At 46.9% G+C, this 26778-nt stretch overlaps 1 protein-coding gene across 2 annotated transcripts in view; it reads right to left on the bottom strand.

Moving 5' to 3' along the window:
• Window positions 1-3024: 3024 nt before the first annotated feature.
• Window positions 3025-26778, bottom strand: part of MAP2K3 (mitogen-activated protein kinase kinase 3) — a 65763-nt gene continuing 42009 nt past the window's right edge. For both annotated transcript variants that reach the window (XM_030211031.1, XM_030211030.1), the window contains exons 4-12: window positions 20990-21103; window positions 15481-15600; window positions 13143-13259; window positions 12080-12131; window positions 10864-10991; window positions 9468-9545; window positions 8516-8655; window positions 8212-8257; window positions 3025-6589 (exon numbers count right to left, since the gene is read on the bottom strand). In XM_030211031.1, the coding sequence (XP_030066891.1) occupies window positions 6437-6589; window positions 8212-8257; window positions 8516-8655; window positions 9468-9545; window positions 10864-10991; window positions 12080-12131; window positions 13143-13259; window positions 15481-15600; window positions 20990-21103 (948 nt within the window). In that variant the 3' untranslated portion in view covers window positions 3025-6436. The remainder of the gene's footprint in view (window positions 6590-8211; window positions 8258-8515; window positions 8656-9467; window positions 9546-10863; window positions 10992-12079; window positions 12132-13142; window positions 13260-15480; window positions 15601-20989; window positions 21104-26778) is intronic.

Raw genomic sequence — 26778 nt, 5'->3', positions numbered from 1 at the left:
AAAAAAAGCCCAGGGAGCCTCAAGAAAGGAACAAAATTTACTGGCCTGTGTTTTAGCAAAAATGCGTCTGGAGTCATTCAGTGATCAACAATTCTATTTCACTACTGGACTGATCCGATATTACAGACTGTAGTGCGCTATTGACAAAATCCACTATTCCAGTGGCATAATAACAACAGCACATACGGTTTCAAAGACAAGCCATGTCGAGTCTTCAATAAATTTTACTTCCTCTACCCCTTCTTGAAGTTGATTATGCTTTCAATGGGTTAAAGTCAAAAGTACTCTTCCTGTTTAATCACGGTTTTCCTGAGTGACCTATATTGTGATCATGAATGCATTAAAGAGAATGGTATGATATTAATTTATTTGGATTTTGCTGACACCTTTTTCAGTAGTAGCTCAAGGCGAGTTACATTCAGGTACACTGGGTATTTCCCTATCCCAGGAGAGCTCACATTCCAAGTTTGTACCTGAGGCAACGGAGGGTTAAGTGACTTTGCCCAAGATCACAAGAAGCAGCAGTGGGATTTGAACCAGCCACCTCTGGATTGCAAGACCGGTGCTCTAACCACTAGGCCACTCCTCCACTCAGCAACATTCCATGTAGAATCACCAATAATAGCAACAGAATCTCAAATAAAATTGGATTTTGCTCACAGCTTTTTCAGTAGTAGCTCAAGGCGAGTTACATTCAGGTACCCTGGGTATTTCCCTATCCCAGGAGGGCTCACAATCCAAGTTTGTACCTGAGGCAATGGAGGGTTAAGGGGTCGTTTTGCTAAGGCGAACCGAAAAATGGCTTGTGCTGTTGTAGATGCGTGTATTGGACGCGTTCAGGTCCATTTTTCAGCGCGCCTGAAAAAAGGCCTCTTTTTTTTGGGGGGGCCGAAAATGGACATGCAGCAAAATGAAAATTGGCACGTGTCCATTTTGGGCCCGAAACCTTACCACCACCCATTCACTTAACGGTAAGGTTTCGCACGTTAACTAGGCGGAAATCGTCAGCACACGTACAATGCTAATTACCTGCGCGTAGAAAATGAATTGACTGCCTGGACCCCTAAGAGCCCCTGACAGACTTGGCTAAGGTCACAAGGAGCAGCAGTGGGATTTGAACCGGCCACCTTTGCACGTTGAGACCCTTGCTCCAACCACTAGGCTACTCCTCCACGCCATGGATATGGAACAAGTGCTAAACACATGTAACAATCACATAATATTCATAAGCTTGATTGGCTGATGGGAGAAAGCTTATGTTAGTTGATTGGTTCATTGTTCTGTTTCACTTGAACATAGATCACGCTTTGTCAGAAATGGATACTTAATATCGGTTGTGGAATATTCAAGAAGGCAAGCTGTGCAGCGCACCCGGGGAAGTCGCTTGATGAAACACTGAGCTGTGTCAGGCGCGTTATGTATTTGCAGATACATTGACAGCAGTATAACATTGTGATATTTACATGAACTCACTGAACACAAATGGCAGCTAGAAAAGCCGTCTGGAAAGTTAAGTTTCACTGTTCCGGTTAAATTTTGACGTTTACTAAAATTTGAATTAACTTTTAAGTTTACTGAACAAAAATGAGAAAAAAAAAACAACTGATATTTTATAAAATTGAGAAAAAGAAAGTTTGAAAAGATTTCAATAAATAAAAGCAGGTGGAGGTTTTTAGACTGGCGATGGACATAAAAATCCAATGTCTTCAAATTGTCAAAAGAATGACTATAGCTGAACTCTTTTCCTCTACACGTTATATAAAATTGAGATTTGATTACCACTGTCAGCAATATATGGGTGGGTAGTGACTTACTGTATCAGGCAAGTTTATCAGCCATTTAGAGTGACAGTTTTAATACTTACATGAAAAATGGAGTGGAGGAGTGGCCTAGTGGTTAGGGTGGTGGACTTTGGTCCTGAGGAACTGAGTTCGATTCCCACTTCAGGCACAGGCAGCTCCTTGTGACTCTGGGCAAGTCACTTAACCCTCCATTGCCCCATGTAAGCCACATTGAGCCTGCCATGAGTGGGAAAGCGCAGAGTACAAATGTAACAAAAGAAATATTGTGGATTTTAATAGCACTTAAAAAAATGTAAAGACAATGGAATTCTTAATTCACACTCAAGATCCACCTTCTAGGAGGTCCAATGATTTGAGTGCACGTGATCACTCCTATTCAAGAGTCAGGGTCTTCGAGGACCCTTTAAAATGTATTAAAATTAGTTAATTGCTACAGGATTTCTATTGCTATTGAAAGGGTGGCTGGCTTGATTCTTCGGCCATTTGGGTCAGTTGTGCTGTGCATAAGAAAAACCCGAGGTGCACATGCTGGGGTTCAGTTTTCTCACACAGCACCTACCCTGATAAAAGGATTCTTCTTTGATATCTGGGTTTTTAATTTTTATTTTATTTTTGTTACATTTGTACCCTGCGCTTTCCCATTCATGGCAGGCTCAATGCGGCTTACATGGGCAATGGAGGGTTAAGTGACTTGCCTGAGGTGGGAATTGAACTCAGTTCCCCAGGACCAAAGTCCACCACCCTAACCACTAGGCCACTCCTCCACTGTTGCTACTATTGGAGATTCTACATGGAATGTTGCTATTCCACTAGCAACATTCCATCTAGAAGTCGGCCCTTGCAGATCAGCAATGTGGCCGCGCAGGCTTCTGCTTCTGAGTACGTACGTGCAGGACGTCAGACTACAGAAACAGAAGCCTGCGCAGCCTTCTACATGGAATAGCAACATTCCATGTAGAATCTCCAATAGTATCTATTTTATTTTTGTTACATTTGTACCCCGCGCTTTCCCCACTCATGGCAGGCTCAATGCGGCTTACATGGGGCAATGGAGGGTTAAGTGACTTGCCCAGAGTCACAAGGAGCTGCCTGTGCCTGAGGTGGGAATTGAACTCAGTTCCCCAGGACCAAAGTCCACCACCCTAACCACTAGGCTACTCCTCAACTCCATCACAAATGCCCCCCCCCCCCCCCTCCTTCCTGGCAACAGCAATGGTGATGGAGAACAAGTACCAACAGTTGGGATTTCTGAAACATGTCAACCTTGGTTGGAAGAAAAAACAAAACAAAAAAAAAAAAGCAAACTACAAAAACCATTTCAAAATTTTACAAAAATGTTTCTCGTTTTTATTGAAAAACAACAGGCGGAAAACTTAGTTCACACAATTTCATTTCGCTCTTTGAATGCGGAGGAAGAGAGAGACCCATTCCGTCACTGCTTCCACACTGCGGCAGCTTTCTGAACCCTCCCCCTCACAGCGTTACAACAGGTGCACGTCTCAGGAGCCCGAAGCAGCGCTGCTGTTCACGTCGGGTATGCACACGTCCATGCTGGCATCATCAGCAAGCGGGAGTCACAGACAGCTGGATTCAGAAGTGCACCACGAGGGTCCCTTTTTCCATTTTAATCTGACAAAAAACGGATATGCAGCTAAACCAAGCACAGCAACCTTCAGCCCTCTCACCCGAGCATTGCAGATCTCCACATTTCCAAGGCACAGTCATTGAGGAGAGAAGCATCCCAAGTTTCAAGGGCTCTTCAGGAGTGTGTGTGTGTGTGAGAGAGTGTGAGAGTGTGTGTGAGAGTGAGAGTGTGTGAGTGTGAGAGTGAGTGTTTCAATCCCAGAGAAAACGTCATTCGTAAAACATAAGGAAAACAAACCAACCACCAATACAAAGAAAAGAACACAAATAATTTATTGTGGGAGGGGACCAGGGGTTTCACGGCCAGGGCTAGTATGGGTGACACCCAAAGCAGAAACTAAGGAGGGGACCTAACCAGCTTCAGATGCCCTGAAGCTCAACTTCAGGTGACATGACTCTGCTTTGCTAAGATGTTATGGGGGGAGGAGGCTTCAGCCAAATGTCCTGCTTCTCCCCCTCCCTGGTTCCAGTACCTAGAAAGAACGGTTAAGGATGGTGATTTTCTCATTGTTTTGGCTATCCAGGAGGGTGGGGGAAGAAAACCTGAGCTAGGAGTGTCCCTGGGACACCCGCAAACAGCACCGGCCCACTCCTCACCTCCCCCTCACATCGGAGAGCCCAACAGTAAGACACCATATTTACTTAGGCTAATAAGACCTATGAAAATTTTAAAATACAGATTAAAAATCTACTCCAGCCTTAAGTTTTCTCCAGTATTTTGAGGTGGCAGCAATGCACTCCAGCAGATGCTTCATGGCAGCGATGGGTCTCAATGGCAAAGGTACCTAAACAAAACAGTTTATTTCCCCTTCCAGCCTCAAATCAGAACCAGACTGAGATCTGGTGCCATCAGTCTTCCAACTATCCCCTGGTGTTTTGCACCCCCTAAAATCTGAATAGGCAGGGAGGGGGGGCGTGGGGAAGGAGCCATGGACCAAGGCTCCTTCCAAAGCTCTGAAATCATGTGCCCCAAAATGCAGCTGGTGACCCCCAAATTCTATAACAGGTCTCCCAGATCGACGTATAATTAATTTGGCAGTAATTAGGAGCTATGTACGGACGTGCCCTACGCCTTATTCTAAAACATACGCGCCTGAATTTCATAGTGTTTGACTCAAAAGGAGGCATGGCTATGGGAGGGGCATGGGCCTTTCCAGAATTTAGACGCGATGGTATAGATACCCACATTTCTGCGCCTCCCACCGGTCGGGTACAAGTGCTCTCACGAAAAGTTAGGCGCAAAGGGTTAGATTCTATAAACGGTGTATTAAAAAAAAAAAAGTCAGCACTAAAAAAAAACCCCCACACTTAAGCGGTATTCTATAAGGGTTTATAGAATAACACATAAGCGGAGAGGTCGTGCCTAAATTTTGGCGTCGCCATTTTTACTGATGGAAACATGGGGCGAATGCCCACGCCTAAATTTACGCACAAAGCACCTGTATTCTCTAATTACATGCATAAGGCAAAACTACACCCTTGCTCCGCCAAACACCCTCCCGTTTCTACGCCATGCCTAAATTTACGCGCGTTAGTCCCCAATTAAGTCTAATTAGTCCCAATAACCGCTTGTTAAATAGCCTTTCATGGGCACTAATTGGCTCATTTTTCTATTAAACTGTGCCTGCAATTTTTGACGACTTTTACAGGATCTGGGGAAAATGTACGCTAAGCTCGTATTCAATAAAAGATGCTCCACCCACAGCGCCATTTGTAGAATACTCGCTTAGCGTGGTTCATCCTGGCCCTAAATGTCTGTGTTGGAACATGACCAAGTCCCTCACCACTGCTACCACTGTATCCCACGCCTGGCTAACCAGAGAAACCAAACGTCTGCAAGGGAAGTCAAATCCAGGACCCAACACTGGCGCAGTGTCTTGTTCTACGAGACACAAGAAAACAGGTTGCCAGTAGCCTTGGACAACCTGATCCACTGCAACGTCATCGCATCGTACAGCTGGCATTTGACGTGCCAAGAGGCTAAATCCCATCCAGGCTGCAACTGAGCTTTTCACGTCTGTCTGCAGCATTTCCGTCCCCAGAACAAGCTTCAAATAAAAAAAAAATCGCCATGGCAGGCAGAACGGAGGGGGTAACAGTGAATGAGGGCTAATCAATTGTCCCCTGCACCTCTCCTGATCCTCACCACAGTTCCACTCTTAATATTCAGCTACAAAAATCAGAACTGGCTTCAAAATTCATTTTGCTAGTCACCAGCTGGAACACTTCACACAAATTACAGAAGAACTGAATCTCTATCCAGATACAAAATTCATCGGTTATGAAGTTACAGAACTAGAAATGCAGAAACACACACACACAAAAAAAAAAAAAAAAATTATTGATATTTCACCATTAAACCAGTTCATTCACGGAGGGCTCCTGCATAGAAGCTCTTATATCATCAGATTACAAAGTCAACAAAAATAAAACGCGAGACTTCCCCCCCCCCCAAAAAAAAAAAAAACCCTGAACAATTAAAATAGTTCATTATAAATATATACATGTTTAAAATAACATTTGCTATTTCTTCCACATCAACAAAGAATGTGTGAAACTTGCCTACAGGGGTCATTACACTGACCACCGTCAACACAGCAATTGCCAAGATCTGTGGAGAGCCAAGTTCCACGGCCGAATGAACCCAATGGTGACGTCCCAATGGTGCTACGCACAAGCAACCGTTTCACAAGGAAGCCTCACTAGGCTTGGCATAGAACCTTATAGAGATGATACTGGTCCAGATTTTAAGGTTCTCTCATTCCACCTGGTGCACCTTATACCCCTGGCTCTGCAGCTGAATTACTAAAGGCTCTGAGGGAGGGGAACAGACTTATGAAAACCACAGGAAAAACAAAAAAAAAAAACTTGGATCTTTCAGATATGTTCCTTTGCCTTTCATTGCACTGCACAGAAACCAGAGAATCGAGAATCCAAGCAAAGGGAACTCTACAATACAGTGATATGGAGGGAGGGTGCTGAGAAGAGCATCAATTACAGTCATCCCCAAGAATCTCCTTCGCGTCAAGAATCTCCTTCGCGTCATCCCCAAGAATCTCCTTCGCGTCATCCCCAAGAATCTCCTTCACGAAGGAGGCGACATCAGTGTCTTTGGTGTTGTGTAACTTGAAGAACGGATGCTCCTGCGATTGAAAAAAAAAACAAAAAAAACAAGGTCAGAAACCTTTTTAAATCATGGAATGAAGACATCGAGCAGATGACACCATCGGACACTGGAGTCTGCAGATTTGTCAGTACAGTAAAGCCACATGTCAGCTCTCAGATCTAGGAGGAATTCAGTATATGGCCTCCCCCAGCTGGCAGCCAGGCTATTACTTTGTGCCAACTGGAGTTGGGTTTTAGAAGTTCCATAGCTCCATCCAAATCCATAATGAACAGGAACAGGAGACCAGCTATACAAAGGCCAGATCCATTTTTAAAATGTGTATTAACTTGTGGTATGTCTTAAAATATTATTTACTAGCCGTTGAGCCCGTAAAAACGGGCTGGTATTGAGGTTTTCCTACCCCCGCGGTCACCACCGCTCCCCTCCCCCCCCGCAAAGTCGCCACCGCTCCCCCCCCCTCGAAGTCGCCGCCGCCACCCCTCCACCTGGCCCGGGCCCTCTCTTTACTTTTGAACTTACACATCCATTCGCCGAACGCAGCAACGCACATCAGCTGAGCTGCCCCTTCCTTCTCTGCCTGTGTGTGTCCCGCCCTCGCTGACGTTACGTCACAGGAGGGCGGGGCCACAGGCAAAGAAGGAAGGGCTCAGTGCAGCTCAGCTGATGTGCGTTGCTGCGTTCGGCGAATGGATGTGTAAGTTCAGAAGGGAAGAGAGGGCCCGGGCCGGGTGGAGGGGTGGCGGCAGCAACCTCGGCGGCGCAGTTTCCCTCTCTGTCCCCCCCCCCCCCCCCCGTCATCACGTATTGACGCGGGGGCGGGACAGAGAGGGAAGTCTCTACTGCGCATTTGCGAGTGAGTCGGTCACTCGCCATTTATATGTTTGATAGCAAGGTCTGAAAAAGTGGACCCCCCCTCCCCCAGTGCCAGCCATGGGCTGTCCCTGGAGGGGTCATTCATACCTTAGAGCAGCACTTCTCAACTCAGTCAGGTTCTCAGGATATCCACAACGAACATATAAGTACATAAGTACTGCCATACTGGGACAGACCAAAGGTCCATCAAGCCCAGCATCCTGTTTCCAACAGTGGCCAATCCAGGTCACAAATACCTGGCAAGACCCCCCCCAAAAAAGTACAAAACATTTTATACTGCTTATCCCAGAAATAGCGGATTTCGCCCAAGTCCATTTAATAACGGTCTATGGACTTTTCCATTTTTTTAAAACTCTGCTAAGCTAACCGCCTTTACCACATTCTCTGGAACGAATTCCAGAACATGCAGGAGACAGATCTGAATGCCTTCTTGGTATGCAAATCTGTCTTATGAATATTCACTGTGGATATCCTGAGAACCCAAATGTCTGGGTACGCCCCAATGACTGGGCCGAAACCACTGCCAAAGGATAAGCCTAGGCCCCAGGTGTAACGCTTCCTCATCAACGTATGCTCTGAAGTGCCTCGGCCTAGTTATCGGAAGCTGGTGATCTCTTGATATCAAACCACCAGTCTAAGCGACCATAACCAGGTTACTCCTGTCACACTGCTGCTTTTCTGTCTTGTCTTAGACGGGACGGCCATATTGTTGCCCGTTCAGAGGAAAACCCTTCTATAAAAGACTGACCAAGAACGACAACTTACCATGAGCTCCAGGTAACTCAATCTCTCTGCTGAATTCTTGTGTAAGCTGGAACAGAAATAATACAATTTTATTGTAAATTTTTTTTAAATACTTTTATTAATCCCATCTGAGTCATAGTCTGGATTTGCTCTGCTAGTGCACAATAAGGTGGGTCTCAGAACTTCCATAGTCAAATCACAGCCAATATCAGATTAATTTGCTGAGCGAAAAGATCCTTTGGAGATCCAATCGCCGCAGCTTTTCTGGTCCTCATTCCATTATGACTAGAGGAAGAGAAAAAAAAAAAGTCAGTCCAGTGCTCACCACTGTGCTATGAAATCCATAAAGTCTTTGGAAAATCGGTCAGCTGGGAGCTGGGGTGACGGCTCCTCCACCACCTGCTTTAGCTGCTGGAAGGGGGTTCCCCAGGACTCGTAAGGGAACTTCAGGATGGCCATCTCAAGCTGGGGAGAAGGAGGTGAGGGGCAAGATGTTATATTTAAATCTTTTTTATTAAGAGCAACAACAGTTAAACATGTTATACACTGAGAGATATTCAACCAAGTAACAATATGCTAGTTCAAATCAGCTTGTGAACATTTTCTTTATTTTCCCCCCCCTCCCTCCCCCCGTCCCCCTCCCATCCACTCGTCCCCCCCCCTTCCCCCCCTTCCCTTCCCGCTATGTTCAAGCCAGTTTCAAACAGTGCTACCATCCATAGGGCATTCGTTCAAGACATTGGGATTAAGAACATTCTTCCTCCTGAGGCAGTAGCTTATATGCACGACCTACTGCCCAGGGCTTTGTTTCTCATAGCCCTTCATCTACCATCTCCATCTTTACCACGAATCATACAGCTTTATTGTTCATATCAATATCCTTAGCAGACTAAAGCCATTCCCATATGGTCAAATGTCGGCGGTGCATGTCTCAGCATCGTCCCCCCTCCTCTTCCCTCCCCCCCCTCCCTCTCCCCCCAGGGGCAAGATGTTAAAAGTCTTCACACTTCTTAGCAAGGAACATACACACACAGGCAAATTCTGCCAGCGCTTACAGCTGTAATAAATGCATTTCCTACACTCACGGCAGTACACAGCAGGTTCATGGGCATGTGAAAGCAGAACAAGCATCTGTCAAGAGGTGCTCACTGGACCCCACAGCAACAGCCCCGAGAAGACTCCCCCTTGCTAAAATCTTTAAAGGCACATGCAGAAGAGCTCAGAGACTGAGCAAACACCTCTCCACCTCTCGCTCAGGCAGCTTGGCGTTCACATACCATAGTAATCCCGAGACTCCACACGTCGGATTTCACATTGTATCCCTTCTGGTTTAGCTCTGGGTTTATCCTCTCAGGCTGTAAGAATTTAAACACACAGCTCGTTGAATTACTGGCCCTGCTAAATAGTGGAGGAGCATCCTCTTTTCTAAATACGTTGGGCCCTCATCTACCCTGGTAATGATGCCACATCTATCTGAACATAGTGAAAAAAAAAAAAAAAGAAATGTCTACATCTTTCCTGGAGTTGTTCATTCCACAGGTCCACTGTTTTACAGATACCCACTGAGCTCACTCCCGAAACCACCCTGAAAAGTCTTGAGGCCTCCCAATCCCAATTATAACCATCACAAATTCTTCCAGCACAGCCAAACCAGTGCAAACCAGGGGCGTAGCTACGTGGGGCCACGGGGGCCTGGGCCCCCGTAGATTTGCCCCTGGAGCCCCCCGACAATGACCCTCTTGACCCTGCCTCCCGCCGTCAACCTTTGCTGGCGGGGGACCTCTACCCCCGTCAGCTGAGGTCTTCTTCCTTCGTTCTGTTTCTGAGTATGACGTCATGCACATCAGACTCAGAAACAGAACGAAGGAAGAAGAGGACTTCGGCTGGCGGGGGTTGGGGTCCCCCCGTCAGCAAAGGTTGGTGACAGTGGGGGAGGGTTGACGGTGGGAGGGGCGGGGGTCAAAGTTGGTGGTGGTAGTGGCGGCGGCGGCGGGGGGGGTGTCAGCAATGGCGGAGGTGGTGTCGGCAGCACTGGAGGGGGGGGCGCTAAAATGTGCCCCCTCACCTCGGGCTCTGGAATCCCCTCCCGCTGAAGTCTGGCTACGCCCCTGGTGCAAACCTCTTCACCACCATAAAGGGTACCACCTAGTGGAACCAGTACCGGGCTACAGACCAACTGAATTTCGGTTCCAGCACCAAAACCGGCATTTTCGGCAGAAATAAAAAAAAAAAAAAAACCTCTTCCTCCCCTCCTCTGATAACTCTGCACAACCCACCACCACCCCCCATCCCGTCCAACCATCTGTAGGCCCTCCCTGGACCTACCTTAGGAATCCCTAGTGTTCCAATGACCTCATCAGGGGCAGAACAAACCCCTCCCCCTCCCCCCATTCCTGCTCCGTGCCACTGCTCCATTGCAATAGCTGCTGGGAGCCTTGGAAGCCATTATGATGGAGCAGTGGCTTGGGACAGGAACAAATGGGGTTCATTCCTGCCCCTGAAGCGGCCACTAGAATACCAGGGATTTCTACGATAGGCCCTGGGGTGGGTGGGGTTTTTTTTTTTTTGGTTTCTTCCAAAACCAAGCAGCCAAATTTGGCCACAGACTTGGTTTTGGCAGAAACAGAAGATCCCGGGTTCGTTCGGGCTCTACCCCGGACCACCTCCACTTACAGCCATGTAGGGTTTGCATCCAGCGTCCAGTGTCTTAGCAACGGAGTTCACCAAGTAGCCACTGATACCGAAGTCACACATCTTCACATGACCCTCTTTGTTGATCAACACGTTTGAGGGCTTCACATCTAGACAGGGTTAAAAAAGGGGAAAAAAATCCAGGTGAATTTGCTGCTGCTTCAGCCGAGAAATACTTTGACAGCATGGCAGGAGCTTCCAAGATCACTGCAGCTGTGTGATGGAGAGAAGGCCTCTCTTGCTACCAGCAGACCCCTGAACTGCACAACAAGGTGCAATTTATAAACTGCTCTTCCAGTCCGTTAGTCATTCAGAGCGGTGTGTGAAAAAACAAGGCTTGGGAAAAGCACCACGGAACGACTGGTTATCAAAAAAGAAGTACCAATAAAATCAAGACACCAAGGAGTGTGGTGGAAAGATACAGATACTGGCTGCCACTGGACTAATTAAAAAGAATTTCCAAGTGAACCTCAGTTCAGTGACTTGTATATCTTATACTTTATAAAGTCAACAGAAGACTCTGTGGCACCGATAGCGGCAAACCTGTGAGACTGACATCTCCAACATAACCTGGCTTAGGAAACAGGTTTACTCTGGTCATAATATGCTCAAAATTTAACCTGCTTGGAGACGTTACCCCAAGCAAACGAGACCACGGAGGCACAAACTCAGAAGGTGAAATGCATCTTAAGATAAAAACATTTGAAAAAGCTCACGCTGTTTCATAAACTGACGTTCAGGATTTATTACGGATGTTAGCAACCACCAGCCACAAATCTGAGACTAGATAGCATCAGTGGAGTAACTAGGTGGGACCACAGGGGACCACAGGGGCCTGCCCCCCCCCCCCCCCAAAAAAAAAAACATTTCGTCTGGGCCCCTGGTTTTGCTGGCGGGGGTCCCATAACCCCCGCCAGGTGAAGCATTCTTCAGTGCCGGTCTTGGGCGCCACCGTGTTCCCTGCCCTTTCATGTCCTGCACGCTCCTTTAAGTGAAACCAGGTATTTGCTGCTGTGGGGTGCGGAAGGGCGGCGAGGCAGCAGACTAAAATGTGCCCCCCCCCCACCTCGGGCTCTGGCCCCCTCCCACCGCAAGCTCTGGCTATGCCCCTGGATAGCATAAAAGTGCACGTTTTACACAACTGATCTTCCTGTCACCTTGCCAGTCATTCCTTCGACCAGCAGAGGGCAACGCTTACCTCTGTGTATCACCGAGAGTTTGCTGTGCAAGTGCTCCAAAGCTTTAACAATCTGGAGAAGGGAGAAAACACAGAACCGGTGAGCGCCGCAATATTTAAAAGACAGCTTGAGACACGATTTCAGCAAAGCAGCTCGGTCACTGTGCCCTATTCACAAAGGCCCAAGGACTTAGCTTTTCCTGTCTGCCTGTGCATTTTTTATCAGAAGATAATCCAGGCGTATGTGATCCCAGATGGAAGCCTATGGCAGGAAAGGGGGGGGGAGGGGGTTATACACTGCAAGAATCCCACCTATTGCTCTTTGCTGTCTGTATAGAGGGATACAGCTTAACCAACAAACTTCTACATTACGGTGAAAAAGTACAGCTTTTCTCTTTATACAGAGTACACTGTGACTTGTCACGCTTTGGTACATAAAGTACATATTTATTGCCACACTGGGACAGACCAAAGGTCCATCGAGCCCAGCATCCTGTTTCCAACAGTGGCCAATCCAGGTCACAAATACCCGGAAAGATCCCAAAAATGTACAAAACATTTTATACTGCTTATCCCAGAAATAGCGGATTTTCCCCAAGTCCATTTAATAATGGTCTATGGACTTTTCCTTTAGGAAGCCGTCCGGGGGGGGGGGGGGGGGGGGGGGGAATCTCATTGCAGGAAGTTTTTCAGTTTTCTTTCATTATCTTCAGAAAACTGGAGGAATAGCCTAATGGTTAGTACAATGGGCAGAGAACCAGGGGAACAGAGTTCAATTCACTGTGCGGCTCCTCATGACTCCGGGCAAGTCACTTAACCAACCCTCCATTGCCCAGGTACCAAAAAAAAAAATAATTTAATTTAATTTAAATTGTGAGCCCACTAGGAACACAACCTGTTTACAATGCATAAAATCCCACTCTCTCTCTCTCTTAAAAATGCACAGCCCTTCGCTCCCCTAGAAAACAATCCCAGCAGGCCCTGAAATGCACTAGCACCCTCGTTGCAGAAAGGCAGGAGATCTCCCTCCCTCCCCCCCCCCCCCCCCCCCCCCCCCCCCGAAAGCACCATCATCGCCACTTACACAGACTGCTATCTTGCCCAGTATGTCCTCGGGAATCGTTTTGCCCTTCTCCAGCACCTTCTTGTAGAACTTATCCAGAGAGGTGTCCATCAGCTCCATACAGATCCAAACATCACCCTAATGGAAGTTTGGTGGGTGGGGTGGGGGGGGGGGGGGGAGAAGCAGAAATAGCTTTCAAATTAGATGCAACTAGCAGTTCACATCTCATCTGGGAGAAGCCCCCATTACACAAAGGCAATTTTGCGAAACAGCAGAAAAAAAAACCACCAAAGACCTCTAAAGGCTGGGATGGCACACACAGAGATCCGCCCTTCTGTAAAAGAAGTGAATTTTAAAGATTGTTTTTCAACTCTGCCTTAACCGACAGTGCACTCGGGGTCTGTATTTCTGATTAGAAGTAATTCTGTTTGTGTGAAACATAAGACACAGCTCTAATTAATTTGGTAAGTGAAGGGAGAGGTGGAGCCTGTTTCGAGTTCAGACTGGCCATCTGGACTGAGAAACATGTGACCACATTCCCACAGAATGGCTTGTTTACCTAAACAGAGAAATTCTCAAGCATTCTGTAATTTTCCTTAGCTCTGAATATGAGTTCTAAGCCTAATAAAAAAAGGGAGTTTCTGTCAGTGAAGTTGGGAGCTCGTCCGTGAGTCACGTATGTACTAGGAAACTCCTGGCTTTCACTGTGAACATGCCCCCCCCCCCCAGCTGATAAGAGCCTGGGTGATGTAAGAACCAGTGATGTATGTATGTATAGTTTATTATTCCTTCTTTTCCTGGTCTAGAAACTCCTAGCATTGCTTGGATGTAGGGACCAGTGATGTAATGATTGTTTATAGGTATTGTTTCTTTTCAGCTTAGAACCTCTAATAAAAGTCTCATTTACCTAATACGAATCCAAAAGAATCCACAGTAATTACTGAGTAGTCTGTGTCAGTGAGGCAGGCTGTAAAACCAGGTCAGAACACCTTCCCACCACTTCTCGGAGGCGCTAGTGGTGCTTTTGCACTAAGACCTCTGAAAAGTCAGGACTAATCTTAGAAATGCTGATGTAATATGCTCTAGGCTACTGAAAAGGCCAAAGTCCAAATCGATACATCAGCAGCTGAGTGAAAGAGCGCCGGGTCACTGGAAGGAAGGCAACAAGATCTACAGGACCTCCTCCTGGGGACTGAGCGCCAAACTCCTTTCAGGTCTGAAACCAGAACCCCTGCTTACACAGGAAAATTAAAACCTCAGCCGATTGCTATAGGTGGAGCTCGGGAGAGGAAGGGTGAGGGGCAATGCCCTTCCCCAAATGTAAAAACCTGTCCAAGGCCCGATCGTGGCAGCAGCTGTACCAAGTCAGACACCAAGCCACCACTAGCTCTTCCCACCCCAGGCTTGTGTCCGAGATGCAGGACCCGAACAGAGCACTTGTCAGTTGGTATCAGTCTTGCGTGCTTTAATAAGGTGATCAGGTTCTGGACACACCTTTGCTATAAATGGAAACGGTCTATGAGGTCGAGGAGGTTGATGTGGACAGCAGGAGGACTGTTTTTTGAAAGTTGGTAACCCAACCATTGACCACATATCTCAATCACCATACTGGTGTTTCCCCCACTGCAATCCCCAAGAGGATACTGGTACTGGGCAGGGAAGGGGACACTCAGTTCAGCTCAGTTCTGGGTGCTGCCAATTTTTAATGCTGGTACCCAGATAACCAGCTGGGCAAGGAGGACCACATAAAATGTAGTTTTAACTATGTCTGCTTAGTTATTTGGATACTGCCACTGAATTATAGCGCACCTAGGTGACTTCAAGGAGCTGCCCATACCTGGATAAGGGCCCCACAAGGCTTCCCTATCCCCTGCCTGTTCCCCCAACCCCTTCCAACAGTCATAACAGTCTGATCACTAAAAACCAACCTGTTCAAAAAGGCATACCACAATGATCGTTCCTAAATTACAGATAACGAAACTTATACCAGAGCTGGACAAAACTGAACCCTCGATACTTGATTGCTTAATTTACTCTGTCACCATTGAACTTTAACGCAATACCACTTTATTTCTCATTCCGGAAATGAACTCTCTAGACCTGACTGCTTAAAGTACTCTGTCACATATGAACTTTAATGCAATACCACTCTGTATTTCTCATTCTGATAATGGCGATTGCCAGTCGGTGTAATGTAAGCCACACTGAGCCTGCAAATAGGTGGGAAAATGTGGGCTACAAATGCAATAAATAAATATATCCAAGTTGTATAACCAACCCCCACCCCCAACACTGCCTATGCCAAATGCAAAGGAATTCAACCAAGCATCATCTGTGCAGACCCGTTTCCTGATCTCACCTCTCTGAACAAGGCCCCATAGAACGTCACGGTGTAGAAACAGTCAACCGTTCTCATGGAGATGTCCAGGTCCATCAGCAACCGTTTCTGCTCCTGAGAATTCACCGTGGCTCGGATTCTCTGCACAAGAAAGAAAGAAGAGGCATTACGGCGGGGTCGAGGCCGAGAAAGGCTAGAACAGAGGCAGCGGCAGCTTTGTCTGTAATTTTCCGAGTAATCTTCGCTGCACAGTATTGATGTTTCCTTCTTGCAGGTCAAGGAGCCTCAGTGATGTTTACCAGTCTCATTTTTCACTTTGGGTTGCTATGTGGCAGCCTCATTTACCAGTTACAATCAGTACTGGGATAAAAAGAGTGAAGCCCACCTTTCTGTGACATAATAAGGAGTGGAGTTGAACGGGTAGATGTGAAGCGTCTGTTTACGCTTTCTAAAACTCTGGAATTCGTTGCCAGAGAATGTGGTAAAGGCAGTTAGCTTAGCGGGGTTTTAAAAAGGTTTGGACGGCTTCCTAAAGGAAAAGTCCATATACAGTTAATGGACTTGGGGAAAACCCACTATTTCTGGGGTAAGCGGTATAGAATGTTTTGTACTTTTTTGGGATCTTGCCAGGTGTTTGTGACCTGGATTGGCCACTGCTGGAAACAGGATGCTGGGCTTGATGGACCTTTGGTCTTTCCCAGTATGGCAATACTTATGTAACCAAAGCGGTTTACATTTACTATATATTCAGGTACTTGAATTGTGAAATTTACCAGGCGGGTAGTTGTAGTTTTACCACCGAGACTTGCTGTGTGAAGCAGTTCATCATTTCTCTAGTGAGATTAGAGATATATTTGAAATGTTTTGGATACAAACCATTATGAAAAGAGAAGGTAACACGGATTTTAACACAAATTTCTGTCTGCTGCTATTTGAGATTCTACATGGAATGTTGCCACGCTTTAGGATTCCAGAATCTTGCTATTCTTTGGGATTCTACATGGAATGTCGCTGCTCTTTGAGATTCTGAATGGAATCTTGTCACTCTTTAGGATTCCAGAATCTTGCTATTCTTTGGGGTTCTACATGGAATGTTGCCACGATTTGGATTTCTGACAGGTACTTGTGACCTGGCTTGGCCACATTTTGAAAAACAGGATACCGGGCAAGACAGACCATTGGTCTGACCCAGTATGGCTACTCTTATGTTCTTATGTAAAAAAATATTTTACAGCTTTCTTCTCAAACTTGGACTTCTTTACCAATTTTGGTGAAATCTCACACATAATATTTAAACTTTTCATAAATTTTTAAACGCTAATCTATTTAGAAAATGTGTTTTCCAGTTAGATATTAATGCTATGGTTGTGATCTTATGCGAATTTGTAATATTTTAAAATTGTGAGCTCCCAGTATTGTAGACTGGTTAATATTTTGTATCGTAATCCACTCTGAACCTATTTCAAGGTGTTGAGGGGAATGGAAATGTAACATTAATATCTATGTATTACTAATGTAATGTAGCATATTATGCCATATTTTGTATTGTTTGAATATTTTTAACGCTGTAACTGTCTATTGCTTATGTTTTAGTTACATTTGTACCCCGCGCTTTCCCACTCATGGGAGGCTCAGTGTGGCTTACATGGGGCAATGGAGGGTTAAGTGACTTGCCCAGAGTCACAAGGAGCTGCCTGTGCCTGAAGTGGGAATCGAACTCAGTTCCTCAGTTCCCCAGGACCAAAGTCCACCACCCTAACCACTAGGCCACTCCTCCACTGTTGCTACTATTTGAGATTCTACAAGGAATGTTGCTATTCCACTAGCAACATTCCATGTAGAAGTCGGCCCTTGCAGATCACCAATGTGGCCGCGCAGGCTTCTGCTTCTGTGAGTCTGACGTCCTGCACATACGTGCAGGACGTCAGACTCACAGAAACAGAAGCCTGCGCAGCCTTGTACATGGAATGTTGCTAGTGGAATAGCAACATTCCATGCAGAACCACAACATTCCATGTAGAATCTCCAATAGTAGCAACATTCCATGTAGAATCTCCAATAGTATCTATTTTATTTTTGTTACATTTGTACCCTGCGCTTTCCCACTCATAGCAGGCTCAATGCGGCTTACATGGGGCAATGGAGGGTTAAGTGACTTGCCCAGAGTCACAAGGAGCTGCCTGTGCCTGAAGTGGGAATCAAACTCAGTTCCTCAGTTCCCCAGGACCAAAGTCCACCACCCTAACCACTAGGCCACTCCTTGCTGTACACCCCCCTTGAGTGAATCAGTGGCGTAGCCACAGGTGGGCCTGGGTGGACCAGGGCCCACCCACTTAGGGTTCAGGCCCACCCAACAAGTAGCACATGTTTAGTGGTAGCTGGTAGGGATCCCAAGCTCTGCCAGCTGAAGACTTCTACCTGATGGTAACGAAAACGCTACTCTCCAAGATACCGGCACCTGCGCATGCTCAGTTTTCAGCCCATGCCTGCTGCAGACCACCAAGGTGGAGAGAAGCATTTTCCCACCAGCTGAGATATTTTTTTTGGCGTGGGGGGGGGGGGGGGGGGGGGGGGAAGAACATTTGGTGCCCACCCACTTCTTGCCTAGGCCCACCCAAAATCTGCTGCCTGGCTGCGCCCTTGGAGTGAATTCCTTCAAAAAGCGGAAAATAAATCCTAATAAATAAAATAAATAACGCCAGAAATTTAATAGAAATGTTATAAATTGCTTTTTTTGGATAGGATTGCGTGCCATAAGTACATAAGTAATGCCACACTGGGAAAAGAACCAAGGGTCCATCGAGCCCAGCATCCTGTCCACGACAGCGGCCAATCCAGGCCAAGGGCACCTGGCAAGCTTCCCAAACGTACAAACATTCTATACAATCAAGCCATTGTGACATCACTAATGAGGTTGGCTCTTATTGGTGGAATGAGCCACTATGACATCACAATAGGTTAAATCACTGCTCTATGTAATAAAAGTGAGCCAAGTAGAGGACATAAGTACATAAGTAATGCCACACTGGGAAAAGACCAAGGGTCCATCGAGCCCAGCATCCTGTCCACGACAGCGGCCAATCCAGGCCAAGGGCACCTGGCAAGCTTCCCAAACGTACAAACATTCTATACAATCAAGCCATTGTGACATCACTAATGAGGTTGGCTCTTATTGGTGGAATGAGCCACTATGACATCACAATAGGTTAAATCACTGCTCTATGTAATAAAAGTGAGCCAAGTAGAGGACATAAGTACATAAGTAATGCCACACTGGGAAAAGACCAAGGGTCCATCGAGCCCAGCATCCTGTCCACGACAGCGGCCAATCCAGGCCAAGGGCACCTGGCGAGCTTCCCAAACGTACAAACATTCTATACAATCAAGCCATTGTGACATCACTAATGAGGTTGGCTCTTATTGGTGGAATGAGCCACTATGACATCACAATAGGTTAAATCACTGCTCTATGTAATAAAAGTGAGCCAAGTAGAGGACATAAGTACATAAGTAATGCCACACTGGGAAAAGACCAAGGGTCCATCGAGCCCAGCATCCTGTCCACGACAGCGGCCAATCCAGGCCAAGGGCACCTGGCAAGCTTCCCAAACGTACAAACATTCTATACAATCAAGCCATTGTGACATCACTAATGAGGTTGGCTCTTATTGGTGGAATGAGCCACTATGACATCACAATAGGTTAAATCACTGCTCTATGTAATAAAAGTGAGCCAAGTAGAGGACATAAGTACATAAGTAATGCCACACTGGGAAAAGACCAAGGGTCCATCGAGCCCAGCATCATCCTGTCCACGACAGCGGCCAATCCAGGCCAAGGGAACCTGGCAAGCTTCCCAAACATACAAACATTCTATACAATCAAGCCATTGTGACATCACTAATGAGGTTGGCTCTTATTGGTGGAATGAGCCACTATGACATCACAATAGGTTAAATCACTATGTAATAAAAGTGAGCCAAGTAGAGGACATAAGTACATAAGTAATGCCACACTGGGAAAAGACCAAGGGTCCATCGAGCCCAGCATCCTGTCCACGACAGCGGCCAATCCAGGCCAAGGGCACCTGGCAAGCTTCCCAAACATACAAACATTCTATACATGTTATTCCTGGAATTGTGGATTTTTCCCCAAGTCCATTTAGTAGCGGTTTATGGAATTGTCCTTTAGGAAACCGTCTAACCCCTTTTTAAACTCTGCCAAGCTAACCTCCTTCACCACGTTCTCCGGCAACGAATTCCAGAGTTTAATTATGCGTTGGGTGAAGAAAAATGTTCTCCAGAGCGTTTAAAAGCTTACTGCTGGGAACTTCACTACAATCCCACCAAAAACGTATACAAAGTCAAAGCTTTTTGAAGAGTAAAATTGCTCCTAAAGATTGAAAAAGCAACGAGGGTGCTCTCTCTCCATCGCTGGCAGCAGCTCTGCTTAAGCAGCTACATCCTGGTGCAATATCAGAGCACGGCTTAACGGAAGTGCTAAGATGCTCCGGCACATTTCCTAGATGCTGAAGTTAAGGACTGTAAGGTTAACCCAGCGTCATTTCCATTGATGCAGTGGTCTGGAATAACAGTGTCCGTATTAACTTACGCAAGTCTTGGCACTCTGCCCGCTTCTGCCGCAGATCCTAGAAAGGTGGGGGAGGGGAGGGAAGCCAGTGGAAGTCTGGCGGTATTCACACAATTAGAAAATATTTTGCTCGATCATACAAACCCCTGACCTAGTGGCCAGGTCAGGGGTTTGTATGAAAGGCTGATTTTTGTTCACAGCTGGACATGCTGAATCATCTTGTAATGTCATCTCTTAACTGTTCTTCACCTCATCCCCCACTTACGTATCCATGTGCGGTCCTGACACAAAGCCCAGACAAGAAAAGCAGCAACATGAAAAAAAAAAAAAATCACTGAAATGGGCACAAGCGTGGAAACAAGCTACCCAACCTCCTCTGTCTCGAAGGACGATTTTATGACACTTGGAAACTTTATGAACAACGGAAAACGAGATCTGGAACCCCCTCTTCATGAGAGGTAGCACCCTTGTTTACTAAGGCTGATAGTGAGATATGCTCTATACGTGCCACTGTATTCGTGGGGAGAGGAAGGGATGGTGGGGGGGAGGCTGGAGTTTTCTGTTTATAATGCTAATAACATAGTAAATGACGGCAGATAAAGACCTGAATGGTCCATCCAGTCTGCCCAACAGTCACACTCATTATCAATTCATGATTAGACGAACAACTAATGTGATATAAAATATTTGAACATTGTCTTTCTTTGGCATTTCTTATGTATGCAAAGTTTATTACATCTTTGAAAAAAAAAAAACACACTGAAATGGGATCAGATTGTTTTATGAAGATGAAATTCCACCTTCAATCAATCATCAAAGCCTCATCATTCTGTCAAGTGTTCTCTGCCCCCTGGTGTGAAGAGCTTCCAGGTTCCTCTGACCAGAAATCACGTCCGGTCAGAGCTCCACAACGAGCCACATTGTTTCCCTTGTCAATTACCTTCACCGCCATGATGGTCCCGCTCTGGGCATGCCGCACTTTCTCCACCACCCCGTAGGCTCCGCGGCCCAGCTCCGAAATGGTCACGAGGTCATCTGCCTCCACTTCAAAGTTCTGGAGAGGAGACGGAGCAACAAAAGAGAAGAAAGTAAGACAACGTAAAAACTGTTCCAGAGTAACAGAAAAGTTAGTGAAGAAGAGCAGAGGCCACATTGTGGTCAATATATTAATTCTTTTTTTTCTCTAACCTTACGGAAAAGAATAATTTTGTTACTCAATGTATTTCGATATTCTTGCTTTTGTATAAACATGAAGGTAATATTGAAAATGCATAAATAAAATTATTTAAAAAGAGAAAAGCAGAGGACACAGGTAACTAGAGAGCGCCAGGGGCGAGACGCGCATTCTGAAGGAGGCACGGAATCTGCTGAAGAAATGTGATAACAAAAAGTTGTGTACTATTCCTAAACAATGCGGACAATAATCACTATGCTACAATGAAATTAGGATCACTATTCAAACTATCCGATCAATCAGTGACTACCGTGTTTCCCCGAAAATAAGACCTTCCGGGGTTTTCCTGCAAATTTAAAATATAAGACATCCCCCCAAAAGTAAGACCTACCAAACTTTTTTTTTAAGCAGGGCCGCCGAGAGCCACCCGAGGTCGCCCCCCCCCCCCACCCGAGGTCGCCGGCCCCCCCTCCGTCGCTCCCGGAACTAACTTGAAGCTCCTTTCACCTTCGCAAGTTCGGATTCGAAGCAGCAGCGCAGCAGGGCAGACCTCTCCTTCCTTCCGTGTCCCGCCCTCACCTGACGTTACGTTACGTCAGGCGAGGGCGGGACACGGAAGGAAGGAGAGGTCTGCCCTGCTGCGCTATTGCTTTGAATCCGAATCTGAACTTGCGAAGGTGAAAGGAGCTTCAGGTTAGTGCCGGGAGCGACGGAGGGGGGGCCCGGCGACCTCGGGTGGGGGCGACCGATGTTTCCCAGAAAATAAGACATCCCCCCGAAAATAAGACCTAGTGCGTTTTGGGGAGGAAAAATAAATATAAGGCAGTGTCTTATTTTCGGGGAAACCCTTCCGGAAATCACTAAAAACCCATCTGTTCAAGCAAGCCTACCCAAAGAACCCGTCTACCCATCACATATCCAGGAGAAAACGACATTGACCTAGACTACTTCTCCCACCAAATTTCCCTATGCTTATCCCTTGTCCCATCACCCTCCGCCTCCTCTACCCCTCCTCTGATGCTCACTTACCCTTGATCATACCTCTTCTACTGCCTTCACTCTTACCCATCTCTACCTAATTATTTCTTTTATTATTCTGATATACTTAACTTGCCGTATTTTTCGGACTATAAGACGCACTTTTTTTCCCCCCAAATTTGGGAGGAAAATGGGGGGTGCGTCTTATAGTCCGAAGGTAGAGATTTCCCTCCCTCCGAGTTCGGGATCGCCCGCCCGCCCTCCCCCCGGCCCTGTCACCACTTCTCCCTACTCACAATTCTTGGCGGCCATTTTGAATCTCGCCGAGACCGTCAGGCAGCATACAGAAGGACGGAGAGCAGCGCGCTGGGCAGGAAAGAGGGGGCTCTTTCCTGCCCCGACGTCACTAGACCACCAGGGAAGATCGCGTGACGTGAGTAGGGAGAAGTGGTGACAGGGCCGGGGGGAGGGCGATCCCGAACTCGGGGGGAGGGATTCGGACAAGACGCACCGGAGCACCTAGGTTTTAGAGGAGGGAAAAAGGTGCGTCTTATGGTCCGGTGCGTCTTATAGTCCGAAAAATACGGTATATTTCTTCATCAATACTCTGTAATCCCTGTTACTATGTAAGCCGCATTGAACCTGCTTTGAGTGGGAAAACACGGGGTACAAATGTAATAAATATATACATTCCTCCAAATTCTATATATCATGCCTTAATTTCCATGTGGAAATCAAAGTGTATTCTATAACAATGAGTGTAATTTAATTGGCTAACTAGCTAAATCAGTGCCAAGCTTTAGTCCAGGCCTGGGCCCACGCCCAGCTCAGAAAGACACTACTTTTTGTAAGCCCTGGTTCGAGTGCCTGACCCCAAGAGCTTAGCTGGCATCAAGGACTATCTGGAGGGGAACAGAGCCTAATCTACAAAATCCAGAGTACAGTGGAACAGGTAAGCATGACTATCATTTACTCTTTCAAAAAATACAAAGATGAGGGGACGCTCCATGAAGTTACGTAGTATCACATTTGAAAGAAAATAGGAGAAAATATTTTTTTTTTCGCTCAAAAAAATACAGCGATGCCTCGGTTTTCGTCAATAATCCGTCCGAAAACAATCGGCGAAATCTGAAACCGACGAAAACCGAGGCAATTATTTCCATATGAATCAATGAGCAGGAGAACGCGTGGGTCGCCCTTTGTTTTCGCAAAATTAGCAGCGAGGTCACGTGGGCACGCAGACGAAATCCGAGACAATTTTTCGCGGGGGGGGGGGGGGGGGAAATCGATGAAAACCGAAAACAAAGTCAACAAAAAAACGAGGTATTACTGTAGTTAAGCTCTGGAAAACATGACATACTGGGCCTGTCCTGGAGGAAGAATCCATATACCGTTAAAGTAGACCTGGGAAAAGCCACTACCTCTCCCTGGGATCAGAAGCATGGAGTCTTTGCCACTCTTCGGGATTCCCGAGTCTTTGCCACTCTTTGGGATTCTGCCAGGTACTTGCGACCTGGATTGGCCACTGCTGGAAGCAGGACACTGGGATAGATGGACCATTGGTCTGACCCAATATGGCTATTCTTACGTTCGCTCTCTCCTTGCATCACATGTGCAAAGAAGCAAGACAGACAAGAAAATTGCGTTTCGTCCCGTGTCGTCCAGTCTTTGCTATCACAAAATACCGTTATGGATTAGGAAACTTAACTAGATGGGGGCTGCAGTAGGAGGGAAAGGGGACTGCTCCAGTCCCCTCTTCCAAGAATTAGACCTTAGGATGAGTTAGGGTGCTGACGGAATGCTGGACCCCATCATCTTAATTTTGCAATTGGGGGGAGGGGGGTGTTTGACCATTTATTTTTAAACACTTTTGAATTCAAAGGGGGAAGAGGTAAGTAGGGCTGGCTCGGGTGTCCCTACCTGGACCACAGCACTCTCGTCTCATTCTTTTGCATTTAAAAATGACAGTAAGGTTTTTAAAATTTTGCTACCATTTGTAAAACAAGAAGGCTCAGCACATAATTTTATTCTGATCTTGCCATGCATTTAACAGCAGATGCATTGGTAATCATTAGATTACTGCATTACTGTTTTGATTTTTTACAAGTACATTCAAGAAAACACAAATTAGGACACTTTTTTTTTACTCCTGCTTTAAATGCAATCCTGCCTCGGAAAGGAAAGGCTGAGAATATAGGAAGAGGTGGTCAGAGAAGATAAAATCCAGTTCTAAAAATCTGCGGCAGCCCTCATCCTCCCATTACACACCTCCTATTTTTTCCCTTATACCTGGGATGTCGCCTCATCCTATCAGCAATGTGAACTATAGACTGCAGAGCTGCTGATCCCGCAGTGGGGGCTGAATCACAGCCCGGCACCTGTTCTGTGCGACGGTTATGAGCTCAGTTATAGATTATGCAGTGACAGCATCAGATGGCCACAAACCAGGCTCCCCGATCTTTAGAGAACTTGGCACACAGGACAAGTCTCGCCATCTTCACGGCCGTCACGTTACTGTGCTCTTTCTGGTGCGTGAGAGTTCCCTTATGTGAAATGCAGGAGAACTTCCCTCTCCTTCACCGTCTGCTGGATTCAAGCATTGAGGTTAACTATTGACTGCGTGCGAGTCAAGTACCATCCTATCCCCAAGCAACACATGACCGGAGAGGGGCCGGGCCTGTTCACGATACCTTCAAGTCAGCCTGCCTTGATTAGACGGTAAATGGCCGAATGCAGTGCCAGATCCCAGACAGGACAGGAGCTATACTTAGGCCTGCTGCACACATTCCTTTGCACTGCTGCCAGAAGATTTCGAAGCCAGAGGACGGACTTGGCAAGCCATTTCTAGTCTGTTTTTCATCAGGTCACTAGGCAATCCCATAATAAATAAAACTGAGGAAACCATTACTCAAATCAACGCCATCCGCTCTTCGCCACACTTCAATCATCTATGGAAGAAGCAGGACAGTACTTTTCCCAAGGGGGGAGGGGGGGCACAAAAAAAAAAAAAACAGTTGCGTTTACACTCAGTCTAAAACAGCCAGTTCAAATCCTTAAGAGTTAAGAGCTTGGAAGGCGGCATCAGGAAGGCTGGAAACATGAATGCAAGAAGAGGAAATAAACTCTACATAGAAACACAGAAATACGACGGCAGATAAGAGCCAAATGGCCCATCCAGTCTACCCATCCTCGGTAACCACTAACTCTTCCTTTCCTAAGGCATCCCACGGTTTCTTAAATCCTGACACACGCCTCATCTCCATGACCCCCGCCAGGAAGCCCTTCCACACATCCACCACCCTTTTCATAAGATTCCCCTCGTTTGAAAAAGGTTCACTTCCTGTACATTAATGCCCCTGAGATATTTAAACGTCTCTATCATATCTCCTCTCTCCGTCCTGTCTTCCAGCCAGGGGTGTAGCTACGGGGGGCTATGGCCCCGCAAATTTTCGACCGGGCCCCTGGTTTGGCTGGCTGGGGGTCCCTAACCCCCCCCCCCCCAGCCGAAGCCTTCTTCAGCACCGGTCTCTGGCGCAGCCGCGTTCGCTGCCCTGCTCTTCTTTCCTCTTGCTCCTCCTGTGCACGCTGATGCGGAGCATGCACAGGAGGAGCAAGAGGAAAGAAGAGCAGGGCAGCGAACGCAGCTGCGCAGGAGACCGGCGCTGAAGAAGGCTTCGGCTGGCGGGGGTTGGGGACCCCTGCAAGCAAAGGAATTTGTTTGGGAGGGGAAACGGCAAGGAGGCGAGGCGGTGGGGGGTGGGCGAGGAGGCAAGGTGGGAGGGGGGTGTGGCACTCAAAATGTGCCCCCAACCTCGGGCTCTGGCCCCCTCCCACCGTGAGGTTTGGCTACGCCCCTGCTTCCAGCGTATATATGTTGAGGTTCCTAAGCCTGTCCCTATATGTTTTATGACCGCGACCGCCCTCTGGACAGACGCCATCCTGTTTATACCTTTCCGTAGGTGCAGTCTCCAGAATTGCACAGTACTCGAAATGGGGCCTCAACAGAGACTTATACAAGAGCACTATCACCTCTTTTTTCCTCTCCTTATGCACCCAAGCATCCTTCAGGCTCTGACCGTCGCTTCTTCTACCTGTTTGGAGACCGTAAGGTCATCAGACACAAATCACCCCCAAATCCCGCTCTTCTTTCATACACAGCAGCTGACCCCCTATATGGTTCACTCCCTAAACAGCAGGACAAAGCCACTCTTCCGCTGTACCCACAGTTCAAGCCTTCCCAAACCTGTCCTAGGGATGGCCACAGCCTGTCGTATTTCCAGGATATCCACAGTGAATGTGCGAGAGAGAAATTTGGCCACAAAAGAGAGAGTGAGAAGTACAGAAATAGCAGCAACAAGAAAGAAGCACAAAGGAGTTTTCAAGACTGGAACGACCAAGAGTTCATTGGTCAACAGACCAGTGGCGTAGCCAAGGGTGGGCTGGGGTGGGCCCAGGCCCACCCACTTTAGGTTCAGGCCCACCCAGTAGCAGCACACCTATAATGTGGCTGGCAGGGACCCCAAGCCCCACCAGCCCAAAACTCCCAACAACTGTTTGCTGCCGGTGAAAATCTGCTA

Source organism: Microcaecilia unicolor, chromosome 8 (assembly GCF_901765095.1).
Source record: "Microcaecilia unicolor chromosome 8, aMicUni1.1, whole genome shotgun sequence".
Classification (NCBI taxonomy): domain Eukaryota; kingdom Metazoa; phylum Chordata; class Amphibia; order Gymnophiona; family Siphonopidae; genus Microcaecilia; species Microcaecilia unicolor.
Note: the sequence above shows the minus strand (reverse complement) of the source record. Positions and strands in the feature narration are given on the sequence as shown.